Source organism: Antechinus flavipes, chromosome 6 (genome assembly GCF_016432865.1).
Source record: "Antechinus flavipes isolate AdamAnt ecotype Samford, QLD, Australia chromosome 6, AdamAnt_v2, whole genome shotgun sequence".
In the NCBI taxonomy this organism is placed as follows: Eukaryota; Metazoa; Chordata; class Mammalia; order Dasyuromorphia; family Dasyuridae; genus Antechinus; species Antechinus flavipes.
In genome coordinates, this window is record NC_067403.1 from 159,068,339 (window position 1) to 159,082,784 (window position 14,446).

At 31.4% G+C, this 14,446-nt stretch overlaps 1 protein-coding gene across 1 annotated transcript in view; it reads left to right on the forward strand.

Moving 5' to 3' along the window:
* Window positions 1–14,446, forward strand: part of CDS1 (CDP-diacylglycerol synthase 1) — a 74,507-nt gene that overhangs the window by 40,340 nt on the left and 19,721 nt on the right. The window contains exons 5-6 of the mRNA XM_051965848.1: window positions 100–239; window positions 13,153–13,211. Coding sequence (XP_051821808.1) covers window positions 100–239; window positions 13,153–13,211 — 199 coding nt within the window. The remainder of the gene's footprint in view (window positions 1–99; window positions 240–13,152; window positions 13,212–14,446) is intronic.

Below are 14,446 nucleotides of genomic sequence, written 5' to 3' on the forward strand. Positions count from 1 at the left end.
ATTTCTTTTGTATTGTTCTATGTATAAGATAGCTCTATTGAGGGTGTCTGATGATCATATTCATCAAAGAAAAATAGGCTGATAGTTCTTATATTACAGGTATTTTTTACTGTGTGTCAACTACTTTTTCTATGGAGAGACTGTAGCAGATTATTTTGCTACATTTGTTCAAAGAGAAGAGCAACTTCAGTTCCTTATTCGCTACCATCGATTTATATCATTTGCGCTATATCTGGCAGGTAAGCAAAGAGAGAATTCCTTTTTCAGATTGTGGTTGGTATATTCATATCAAATGTGAATTGTAGTAAATCTTTATTTTATGTCATCTTTACATTTCATTTCAATTTATCATCCCATGAATAGGCAGCAGATCTGTGTCCCGTCTGAAACAAGGGAAAACCTTTAGTGGAAGTTCTAGAATATGAATTGTTTTTATGGTAAACAGATCATAAATGGGTCATGCTACATGGAAGGAGAATCTAGAAATTATAGAGATAGATTTATATAATGTACACAGAGTCTCAAATACTTTCCCCAAGATCATTAGAAACATTTTAAAATATGCTATAATATCTGTTTCAAAATTAGAAGTTAGTAATAGTTAGAATTCTTTTTTTTTTTACAGAGTATTTAATCATCTTTGAAAAAGTTCTTTGGTGAATGATTTTTACATTTTGCTTGAGTGGGTTTTATGTGGGGTTATGGAATAAGAAGATGGTCCCTATTTGATCTCTCAACCTTAGCAATTAAGAAATGAATGGTTATATTATTACCATGTTACTCCAAACTTTTAAGAAAAGACTTAGGATGACCTTTCTGTTGACAACTACATTTTTAGAAATATGTATGTACAAAGAGATGTGAAAAACCTTTAAATATCATGCAAAAAGTTACTTCCTATACATATGACTTCCTACTTCAGACACCTATATTTCTAAACCCAAAGAATCACTCAGATTCCTACTTAAATAAAGGTGGTTGAAAATAGGTTAGGAGGTGGAATAAGATCAAATAAATGCTAATTATAATTATCAGATAATCTCTCTTAATTTCTAGACAATAACAATAAACATACAGTGTTTTTAGATTTACAGACATACTTTTAATATTTCAATTATTTAAGTCTCACAACAATCAGATGAAATAAGTTGCCATTTCTATTTTTATATACAAGAAAACTACTCCACACCAGTGAATGTAAAGCATCATTTGCTCCAGCTTCCCTGTCAGAGGTTTTGTCTACTCTTTTTTCATTCACATTCTATTCACTTTTTTCTTGGTCCCTTGCTTCCTTTCTGAAGTATCCCCCTAACATTTGGGAGAAGACAATTCTTTGGTCTTAACTTTTGTTTGAAAAAGCACTCCTGCTGTTTAACAGAATGAAACATATTTTAAGGTAAGAATTCCATGTGAAATTATAATCAATTTAGCAGAATAAAGACAGTGCAGAATGACAGTCACTAAGAGTATTGAGTTTGTACTGTTGGATGACTTGAAATTTTGTTTCAAGAACTTGAAAAACAAAGACTTTGAGAGTATTTGTCAACTTGTTACCATAGTGAATTAGTATTTGTTTTTTTCTGATCAAGACTTCTGATCAAGTTTCAGTGAGGGTTCTAACTGGCCACATTTTTCATTAACTATTTTTTAAAAACATTACATTCTTTTGCTCATCTGGGGGAAATATTTTATTTTATAACTTTACTAATTTAAATGATGGCCAATCATGATGTATTTCCTCTTTCATGTAAAAGTTTTGAATTTTTGAAATGTTTTTATATAGCTGTGTGAAAATAAGTATTCCTGATCTTGTTATTAGACATAGAACTGAATGAGGCTGGGTAATTTAGAAATTGGTATGGCTAGGTGGTGCAGTGGATAGAGTGCCTGATCTGGAATCAGGAATATTTATCTTCCTGAATTCAAAACTGGCTTTAGAAAATAGCTGTGTAACTTTGAGCAACTAACTTATTGCTGCTTGCCTCAATTTTCTCATCTGTAAAATGACCCAGAAAAGGAAATGACAAACCATTCCAGTATTTTTACCAAAAAACTGAACAACAACAATTCAGAAATTACTTAATGCTTTAATAGTAGACTGATGGTGTATATATTCTTTTTTCTTCAAAGAGAGCACAAACTTTCTTAAACTGAAATAACAATGAATTTGCCATTCTAGATTTCTTTAATCTTCCTCTAAGTGCAAAATGAGTCATTGCTTTCCCATGCTTTAAACATGCTCAGTAGTGATTCTGGGCTATCCTAAAAATCAAAGATTAAAACTGCTTAAAATTTTTGGAATGTCTATTGAATAGTAGTTTCAGGTCCCAGAACCAAAGGAATCTTGTGAGATAAGCTAGAGGAAGAAAGGAAAGATAAATGGATTTTCTTTCCTATCCTTACTTCACCCTTGATTACTCAAGTTAGTTTGTTTGGAAGGTGGATAAAGGAAAAAGTAGTGAAAAAATATGTAGGAAAATGTTAGATATTTAAAAATGGAATAGACCAAAATTTCTCTAGATACTTAGAAGCCTTGTCACATCCTAAATCTTTCAGGAAGATATCAGTAGTGGGTAAAGTCTACCTCCTTCCTCTTGGCAGGGAAGTAGGAGTATAGATGTCAATAAGATACTAATTTTCAAAAGTGGCCACTTCATTGGTTTATTTTGGTTGACTGCATTTCTATTACAAGAGAGGCTTACTTTGTGAAGTTATTTAAGTCTAATAAATCAGAAGGCATTAGACATGGAAGCATTGAACATTATCACAGAAGAAAAAATTTATTGTGTTACAGGAAATATCTATTAAAATGAATCATTTCAGAACCATCTGTCTAAAGGAATAAAATACCTATTTACATAAAATGTTAATAGTAACAGTTTAAATAATAGCAAAAATAAAGCTATGGGTCAAATTGAAGTGGAATGTCACAACAGATTGTGGTTTAGAAATGTAATGAAATATGTCACAAATATCAAATATTAAAAAATACTGAGAAATAGGGGGAGATGTAAAATGCTACAAATCAAAAGAAGCTTAACCCAACCAAAAATGTAAACCCTGGCTTCAATTATGTAAATAAGAACATTAACAATAATAGAAACAATCAACAGATTTTGCTACACCAAAAAAATGCACAGAAAAAATTCCAAATAGGGCCCAGAAACTTATATTGTCTCAAACTTAATATATGCCTTAAATCTATAATTGAAATTTAATTTCATGTGCAGTCTTTTTTGTCTTTAATTTTCTAATTTAAAAATCAGTCTTGGGACAGCTAGATGGCGCAGTGGATAGAGCACCAGCCATGAAGTCAGGATCACCCGAGTTCAAATGTGGCCTCAGACACTCAACACTTCCTCGCTGTGTGACCCTGGGTGAATCACTTACCCCCAGTTGCCTCAGCAAAAAAAAAAAGTCATAATCGGTCTTGTGTCATCTAACTAGCTTTTGATAATACGAAGACAAGAGCTAAAAACAAATTAAAAGAAACAGTTGCCTCAACATAAATAACTCCTATGTTCATATCATTGTGTTTAGTGTTGAAGATATAAAGACAAAAATTTAACAACAAATATTATCTGACTTCGCGGAGTTTACATTCTATTGAAAATGAAGATACCATGTACAAACCTGACTCATAAATAAATTGGCTCTGATTATTAGTATATTCTAAGGAAATCTAAAAGTTACCACAATGAGACCAAAAGAATCCAAAATAAACTTAGCCTCTTTAATTTTCTTGGTGATAGAAAGACAAAGGAACCAAAAGCAATTCCATCTTGAAATACAAATACATTTGCAAAATATAATGGAGCAGAATGTTGGAAAATTACAAGGAAAGTGACCTTATTGAATAGTGACATATAGTGTAAGGGCAAATCAACCTCCAGGACTATATGCTGAAATCTAAACAGATCTGAGATTCTGTAATAATCAAATTATGCCTTTTATGGTATAATTGTTATGTTTGATTTAAACAGGGAAGGAGAATTGATAAACTGAAAATGAAATCAAAGAAAGCAAATTATATACTATATATTTCAAGAATAGCTAAATAAATAATGATACATTAATACAATAGAATTTCTTTCATGTAAAATGACCATAATGCCATAAAATGATCAAAATGACCATAAGAAGAAAGAGAAGACATAAAAACTAATATAAAATGAAGTAACCATTCTAATCAGTGGCCTTGAGTGCCTTACCAACTTACAAATGGATCAGTCAGAAATTGAAGGAAGTTTTCCACCTCTTGCCATAGAGGTATAGAATGAAACACATTTTTAGGCATAGCCAATGTATATGTGTGTTTTGTTTAGCTGTCCTGACTTATTAGAAAGGATGACTTCCATTAAGAATTTGGTATGAATAGATAATAAGATCTGTATCAGGAAGTAGCTGGTGTTATTCCCATTTTTACAGATGAGGAAAGGTAGATTTTAAATGATTTCTTCAGGGAGATGCTGCTTGTAAATGTTTAAAGTCATATTTGAACTCAGGATGAAGGAAAAGAGAAGGAAGTTCAGATAGGGAAATAAAGAAATAAGTGTGATTTTACTAAAACTGCAAAAATTTTAATTTTTACTTTAAAAAACTATATATTAAAAATGTATGTGTTTAAGGCTTAAGGTAATAATTTTAAAAATTTAAACATGAATTAAAAGAAAAAACATGTTTTGTGCAGAATCTCAGAAAACTAGAAATTATAGGTGTTTCACAGGGTGATAGAAAGACATATAGTAGATGACAAGCTCCTTGATGAGACCTGGTTTATTTTGTTTTGTTTAATTTTCATCCCTAGCACTTGGCACAGTGTATAGCACATAATAGGTGCTTTATAAATTTTTATTGACTGAATTTTAAATTGTCTTTCTGATTTCTAATGAAGACTACTTTGTGCGTCTTAGTACATTAATTCCTACATATGTTTTGTATAATTTTAATAGAATATTTTCTTTCTTCCTCTTTTTTTAAAAGTAATTTTGATTTTTCAACTCTTAAGGTTCTTTTAGGAACTTACTCTCTGATTATCCTAATTGCCTCATTTCTTCTTGTCCTTTCATACCTTGAGCAATTTTAAATAGTAGTAGAAACCTCTTTACTTTATCCCTTATCTTACGGGTAAAACTTTTTTCATTGTAAATAGGGAATTTAAATTTCAACATTATGTAAATAATTTTGAACATATTTTATGGCAGGGTTCTTTTATTTCTATTCATTTTAATATTTCTAACATAAATGAGTGCTAGGACTTATCAAAAATTTTTCCTGTCTTTATCATATATTTTCTGTAGATTTTTGTTGCTATTATAATAGAATATACTAATTGTTTTCCTAATGTTTATCTGTCCTTATAACCTTGCTACAAATCTAATCTATTCACAGTTATTAAACATATTTTTCAGTCTTTGATATGTGATTTAATATTTTTAGAACAGAAGAGGAAAGTATATGAAACTAATTCTTTATTACAGGGCTTGCTTTTGGTTTTAAGCATGTAGTGTATTCAATACATAACTTTAAAAGTTTTCCTGCTTGTGATTCTTTTTGGTCTTCCTCTGTTCTCCTCTGAACCCTGAAAAAAAAACATTCAGTAATTCTTTTTACTTTTTTTCTTGCATTCTTACCTTCTAACTTCTCCCTTTCCCACCAAAATTGGATAGAAAATTCAAATCCTTAAGACAAAATATGACTAGTGAAGAAAGACCTCCCTGGAAGTTATATTATCAATGTAAGTGAATTTATCCACAGCTTTCAGAATTTCTCCATTTGCTGTAACTTACAGGCTGATGTGGTACTGGCTGATGGAAAACTTTGGGGTTTATTGGTGTTAACTGTTATATAAAAATTAGTCCCAAGCATCAGAGAAGATCATTTTAACAGTGGAACCATTTCCTTTGTCACTCTCATATCCTATCTATCTCTTTTCCTCATAAGAATATTGTCTATTAAATGTCAGTGTTTGCTATGAGAATACATCCATGAAGTTTTATTGCATTTAGATAAACCAAAAACAGTGTTGATGATGAAAAGATGTACAAATCTTTAGTAGTAAATGATCATTGCTGTTGCTGTGTCCAACTCCATCTTTCCCAAGGAATCCCTGATATGTTTGGTAGTCTGTGCCTACTTTTACATTAAAATCATCCATAATTATAAGCTTGCCCTTTTCCAGCACATTGATAATGAGGTTCTTTTTTTTTTTTTTGGGGGGTGTGTGTGTGTGTGTGTGTGTGTGTGTGTGTGTGAGAGAGAGAGAGAGAGAGAGAGAGAGAAAGAGAGAGAGCGATAATGAGGTTCTTAATAAAATTTTCTTTGACCTCATCAAGATTTATTATGGTAGAAACATTTGCACTGACGTTGTGCTTTTATGCAAGTGGCAATCACATTGCATTTCACAATGCATGGTAGGCATGTAACCTTGTTGACTAGATGAGTTTTGATTACCAAAAAATTACTGAGAGAGATTCAGGAGATAGCTTTTGCCATGAAAGTTAGACCACTATGTTTCTCAAACTCCAATAGAGAAAGACAAGAACTCTGAAGTCAAGAGCCTTGGAAATAGCAATGTTTCTTTCTAGCCTAGTGCCCACCAGCCAGCACTACATCAACCATACATAGACCCATCGGTTAAAGCAATTGGAGAAATTTTGAAAGCTGTGGATAAGTTCACTTCCCATGGCAGTATATCTTTCAGGGATATCTAAGTAGGTGATGAGCTAGACTCATAGAATGCCAAGCTTGCTCAGTGTTGTGGGAAGCTCTGAACAGAATTGTGGGAGAGTAAAGGGATTAGACTGCCTATTAGTATGAAGATCTACAAAGCTATTGTGCTTATCTCATTGTTGTATGCCTGTGAAACCTGGACAGTATACCAGCACCACTCCAGGAAACCGAATTGCTTCCATTTCAATTGTCTTAAGAATATTCTGAATATCACCTGGCAAAATAGGCTGTCAGACACTGAGGTTTTCTCTTGAACTAACCTGCAAAGTATTCAAACTGTACTGTAGATAGCACAACTCAAATGGTTTGGCCACATTGTTTTAATGCCAAATGTTGTTTGCCCAAAATACTATTTTGTGGAGAACTTAAGCATGACACACATAGTAGTCAGATCATGCAATACAAGGACACTCTCAAGGACTCTCTAAAAATTTTTGGAATCAGTAGAAGACACTAGCAAAGAACTACTAGGATAGTGTACCCACATTAAAGAAACAACTAAGCTCTATGAGCAAAGCAGGATTGAAGTAACTCAAAAGAAATGTGAGATACACAAATGTTGAGGCAACCCTATTCCAAATGTTCATGTGGACTATTTGTGCCTGAAATATAGTAGAGCTTTCTGAACTTGTATTGATTTGAGCAACCAGTCCAAAATACTGTACCTTGAATCCAATATGGTGGTGCCATTTTGGTCTTATTTGAGATTGAAGCACAATGACCAATCATGCATGCATCATATTTACTCTCCTGAAATCATGGCTGGTCATTGTATTGATTAGAATTCTGAAATCTTTCATAGAGTTTTGTCTTTACAGTGTTATATAAATTGTTCTGGGTCTATTGCTTCACTCTGCTTCAGTTCATACAGATCTTCCTAGGTTTCTTTGAAACAGGAACTTGCATCATATCTTATGGCACAATACCAGTCTAACATATTGATATGCCATAATACGTTCAGCTATTCCAAAATTTACACTATTTTGTGTACTTAATTTATTCAAGGAACTAATTTCTCATCTTCCAGTTTCCAGTTATTGTCATGAGTATGAATAGCTTTAATACCATCTTTTGAGAAATGCCTGTTCTTATTTAATGATCTGTTCATATTAATCTACTTCTTTTAAATATTTGAATCAGTTCCCTATATATCTTAAAAATGAGATCTTTATCAGAGAAATTTGCTGAAAAGAGTTTTTTCCTAGTTCTTCTAGCTTTACTTGAATTGGATTTCTGCAAAAATTTTATGTAATCAGAATCGCCCACTTTATCATCTTAATTCATCTCTATTCTTTGGTCATAAACCCTACTTGTCTTATCCATGTATCTGAAATGTAATTTCTTCTTTTTTGTTATCTTGTGTGTTTATTATATGACATATGTTTATTATATGATTTATATTTATAGCATGCATCCATTGGGAACTTTTTCTTGACATATGATATAAGGTGTTGACTTCAGTTTAATTCCTAACAGACGATTGTCCAGTTTTCCAAGCAGTTAAAAATAAGATCTTAACTTCAGTAGTTGTTCAGGCTTATCAGACACTTAACTACCAAGATTGTTTGTTACAGTATTTTGTGTACTTAATCTATGCTAGGAACCATTGCCAAATCATTTTGATGTTTACTACTTTGTAGCATAGTTTAAAATCTGTTTTAGTTAGTCCTATTTACCTTAAAAAATTTGAGATTCTTGATCATTCTTTGTTCTTTCAATGAATTTCATTTTTTAAAATCTATATAAATTAGTCTTTTGGTAATTTAATTAATGTGGCAGTGAATAAGTAATCAGTTTAAGTAATATTATGATTTTCATATCAATTCAATCAACCTTATGTGCAAATAATATTTCTTTATTTAGCTCCAATAAAGTGTTTTATATTTGTATACATATACTTCTTTATCTCTGTCTTAGGAGGTAGACTATCCAGTATTTTATATATTCTGCAGTTATTTTGAATGAGATTACTAAATCTCTTCCTTTTTATTGGTAATAATGATGATGATTTATGTACTGCTTTAGTGAAATTATTATTTCAGTTAATTTAATTGATTCTAGGGTTTTCTAGTAAATCATCATATCTCAAAAAAATGATAATTCTGTTTTCTCCTAAGGTATACTTATCCATTGTTTCCTGTCTTATAAATATATCTAGCACTTTTATCCCTATATCTAAAAGAAGTGTATGCCCAGTCTTGCTTTGTACCTGATTTTATTGGAAAAGAATTCTAATGTATCATCCACATTACATATTTTGCTTGTTTGGTTTTAAATAGATATTAACATATTAAAGAGATACCACTTACTCCTTTTCTAAGGTTTTTAATAAAAATGTGTATGGTGTGTTATTAAATACTTGGTCTGTACATGTATTGCAACAATCCTGTGTAAAGTACTTTGAAATTTGCTTATTACTTTACTATTTTTTTTTTCATTTTTATTCTGTTATTAATGTTTTTCCCTTTTAAAAAATGGTTTGTTGGACAAACTGCCCCTAGTTTTTTGTTTTATTTAATTTTCAGGTGTTTTCAATTTTGTTATTCTATTAAATTTTTAGGATTTATATTTTGGTGCTTTTTTGTTTTCATTGTTTTTTCAGTGTTTTTAGAAGCATGCCCAACTTATGGATCTGTTCCTTTGCCAGTGAAGATGTTTAGAGAAATAAACTTTTCCCCAGCAACTGCCATAACCAAAATTTTCATAGGTTGTTTCATTGGCATTATTTTTAATGAAATTGTTTTATGTTTTGTTCTTTGACCCATGAATATAATACAATACAATTCTTTTGTATTAAAATAATTTTGCATTCTTCCTCCCACGGATTTTTATTTCATTGTAGTCATTAAAACATTTGTAATATTTCTGCTTTTCTGCATTTGCTTTTGAGGGATTTATGCCTTTCATGAACGTGGTTCTTTTTTTTTTTTTTTGTAAGATGCCATTCTTAGCCTAGAAATGTGTGCTCCTTTCCATTACTATTCAGAAGTTGCCAGAAAACTAAAATTCCTAACTTTTCAAAATTCTGTATATAATCAACGGAGGCAATAGCATTTAAAGGGAATCAAAAAAGGCTTCTTATAGAAGGTGGAGGGAAGGGTGTGAATTGTGGTCAGGCCTGCTTTTAGGAAGATTCCTATGTCAGCTGAGTGGAGGATCAGAGGGCAGAAGAGGATGTATACAAGAGATATTATGAAGTTTAAAATCAGCAAGATTACAACAGATTTCCTATGGGTGGGTGGGTGGGTGAAAGGCAAATCAAGAATGACACCTAGATTGTGAGCCTGGACTAGGAAGGTGGGTTAATCAACTGTAATAGAAAAATTTGGAAGAAAAGAGGATTTAGGGAGAAATAAAATGATTTCAGTTTTCAATGCCAATAGGTAGTTGGAGGTGCAAAATGGAGATAGAGAAGTTAGATTTGAGAATTATCAGCAAAAAAAAAAAAAAAAAAAAGAGAGAATTATCAGCAAGAGCTTTTAATTCAATCCCTGGAAATTGATGAGATCACATAGTATACAAGGAAAGAGAGTTCGTTCTTTCTCCCCTTTTCTTCCTTAAGTGTATTCATTTTCCTCTCCTTTGCTTTTTTCTTGATGTTTATCAAAACATGATGAAACTACTCCAAAAGAGGCATCTATCTTATTTAACTCTCTCCAGACCCCTGAAGACATAGTATCTGAAGGAAATTTTGTATCATCTTCCTCTGTTAGCATATTGACATTTGATTTTTCTATAGTTCTTTCTGGTTGCTTACTTATATTTACCTTGTTATGTTACTCTTGACACCTATGTTACTCCTCAGCTCTTGCATTTTCATCAAAAATAATTGGAAGCCTAATTTATGCAGGTTCTTTTTTTTTCCTATTGTAGAATTATAATCCATTTTCAATTCTTTTATAGTAGGTATTGCTACAGCTGCTAAATATTATATATTGGTGACTGTGGCTTCTTTTTTCTCCCATCTGATTCTAGTATTTTTTTTTTCTTTGACCTGGAAGCTCTGGATTTTGACTGTCATGTCTTTTGGAGCTTTATTTTCAGGAAAAACCAGTGGAGTTCTGGCGGTTTTTCACTTTATTAGCTTTCTAATACATTCTGATAGATTGCATCATAATTTTTTAATGAAAATCCTATGATTTTTGTAAGATTCTTAACATTCAACACTTTTTCCTGCCCAATCTTGTGGTATTGCAACAGAAAGAAAATCTTTCTAAGCCATAGTCTCTGTTCTGCTGACTGTAATCTACAGTTGTGATACCTTTGGGTCTCAATTTCCTTTTCTGTAAAAGATTAGACAAAAGTCCTTTCAAATTGTAACATTGTATTATAGTGAGAAAGAAGTAGTTGATAAGGACTTTTCTGAATAGTAGTGTTTCCTTTTGTATGTGAAAATAGATAGAACAATACTGGACCCAAGGCTCTGTAAGCTGAATACATCTGATTGAGAAGGCCCAGATCTATTAGAAGATGCAAAAATTTGTTTGGTGTCCTTCAAGATGTTCTTAATTCCAGTCTTTCCAGTCTCAGGCCCTCAATTTCTTCATCTCTAAAACAAAGGGAGTCACCCTTGTGACTAGATGTTCTTTGTCTAAGAGAAAGCCTTCACGTTCTTTCTTGTTCAGGGCCATTCTACATGTATTTATTGATTAGCTACTATGTGTCAATTCCTGTACAAATGTACTAAGGATGATAAAGAGAGAAAAATGAAACAGAAAATGAAAACTCAGTTGTCTATCTAATTTTAAGTTGTCTTTATGCCTTGTTTTTATTCCACTGTTTCTCATTGTTCATGTGCCAAAACAAAATCTACCTACACTTATTGTTGCCATTTGTTTTTATACCAGATTTTCAGTTTTTGATTATGTAACTAAAGCAAAAGCAATGAATCAGGATAGTTTAAGAAAAGGAATTTCTTTTTCTGAAGTTCCTTGAACAGAGAATAAATCTATTTCATTATGAAGCACAGGCAAAACTAAATGAAAAAGATAGGTATAGATTTATTTTGAATTCTTAAATTCAGACACATTTAAAAAATGCTACTCTTGCTTTATTTCTGAATCTATTTGTATACATTGTATTTTGAGATGCTGATTTCATAATAAGCAAACCATTTTTTCCCCAACTTAATTGCATACCATATATAAGGAGGGTTAGATGATAGATGAAGCCAAATCACTCATTGTGCATCAAATCCCTTCTCATTCTTTTTGCTTCCTCTAATGTAGAGGTTTTGAATTATAGATTAGCTGAAGGTGGCTGTTTAGTACTTTTTGTGAAGAAGTTAAGAGCACTTACAGGAAGAATAGTCTAGAGACATGGTACATACATATGCTAAAAATGAATGTGAATTCATTTTGTTTGGGTGGAATACACTAATCTATAAATTTCCATGGACTTGTGGTAAGAAAATACTGATATGAGTTTCACTTTTAAATGAAATTTCAGTTTTAAATAAACATGTTTCAGCATATGTTTGTTGAAAATTTTTGAAAAAATACATTGCCTTTCATGGTTTTAGTAAATAGCAATTTATTGTATACAAGATATGCTTCATTCATAAATTGTTTTAAAAATATTAAGATGTTAAAATGTTTGCTCACGTATTCTAGGAAATAGGAAATGTATTAGAATTTTGCTTTTTGTTAAGATTATGTTTCTTTGAGAAATAAAGCATTTTAGTTTTTACTTTGCCCATGACAACATGATGAGGCAAGGAACATGATGATATCTTAAAGAAGATTAGTTTTTGAAATTGTATGCCTCTGCATTTGAAATCCTTAATTCATAAAGCAGAATCCATTTACTTGACTAATAAAAAATATCATTGCTTTTACACCTGAATGGAGTTTTAGTTCTTAAAATTATCTAATGGATTTATTAAGCACTCATTATATAATAAGCTCTGTGAGAGATTAAAAAGAAGCATTCATTGCCCTTTCCGATACCAGGCTAGTTTAGGAGGCTGGATTTAAGCACAAACATTAAATGACCACTTAATTGGATTTGAAGTTTTAAAGCAAAGTTGAAGGAACTAGTTCTTAGAAAGATACAATAATCTGCCCAGAATCACACAGGTAGGTACTAAGTAACAAAACTGAAACTGACAACAGTGTGGTGCTGCTACTCTTTTCCTGACCTCTCTAGGTGGTAAATGGGATTCCTGTGGGAGGCCTAGGTCGCATGACTTCTTCAATGCCTTTGAACATTTAAATTCTGTGAGTCCATAATTCTGAAAGTCAGTAGTAGGACAAGATAGCAGTAGAAGAAAGGTCACAAAATAACATATAAGTGAATACAATTTAGATAGATATAATACAGGTCATTTTCATAACCAGAATTCCTGCTTATTTGTAATCTGAATTGTATACATTTAGGTGATAGAAAATTGCATATTTTTTTTTGTTCTTTATTGTACAGGTTTCTGCATGTTTGTACTGAGCTTAGTGAAGAAACATTATCGTCTTCAGTTTTACATGGTGTGTATTAACCATTTTTCATGGTCACTGTTTTGTTATAGAAATCAGTACTTTTAATTTTTCTTAGCTATACTCTTAAGAACATTTGAAATTATGTAGTTTCAAGAAGTTGCATGTACTCTTTAGGACAAGAGATAATAATTAAAATTAGAAAAGACCCCTTTGAATCCAATTTAATCTTTAAAAAAGGAACTTTGGTTTAAAGCCCTTCAAGTTTGGAATTTAAAACAATCATGTTATTTTTTTATATAACATTTTTTCTTCTTTAAAATTGTTGGACATTATTATTATTTATAATTTTTAGAGATTTTTACCTCTGTTACCTATTCATTAGTCCTTTAAGGGTGGGAAGAGTTTATTCCATTCTTCTCTAGGAGATAATATTTTCATGTGATGTGTGTATTGTAGAGAATGTATGTATCAGTAGTACCATTTATTACTAGAACAATAAACTTGTCTACAACATTGATTTCCAGTCCTATCAGAGACAGTGGGCATAGTGGATAGAGTGCTGGACTCAGAGTCAGTAAGACATAAAGTCAGAACCTTTATCCCTTGACCTTTGCTAGCTATATGACCATAGTTGAATCACTTAATTTCTCTACATCAGTGCAGGGAATTCCCATATTATTAAAATGCCCTCATTTGATTATAGATTTATAGCTTACAAAGACCCTTAGAGACCATATAGTTCAACCCACTCATTTTGCAGATGGGAAAATTGAGTCTCAGGAAGTGTATGTGACCCAGTCACACAAATTGTAAGTGCAAGTGGTCCTTTGACTTCAAGGGCAATGCTCTTCCTAATATTGATTGCTATCCTCATATTAACGTATTTTGTCTTGATTTTATGCATCTTTGACTACATGTATTCTGAACTGATTTCTTTTTTAAATTATGAAACTAATGACAATTGTTTACTATGGAAATACAGTATTTGGTTTTGTGAATACATGTATTAAAAATGTACATGTTCAAAATCAGATTTTTAAATACATATTTCTTTTTATTTTTCCTAATATATGAAAAAATTTAAAAGAGTACTGCATTTGTAATCAGAAGTCTTTAATACTTAATTCATTCAGAAGTCTTTTGTGGTTAATATATTTAATAGTTGTGTGATTTTAAGCAAATCACTATATCTAAGCCTTTGTTTTATGATAACTAGATGGTCTCTGAAACTCCTTTCAGCTCCAAATCTATAAAGTTAGTTAAATTATTCAATTTATCATTAT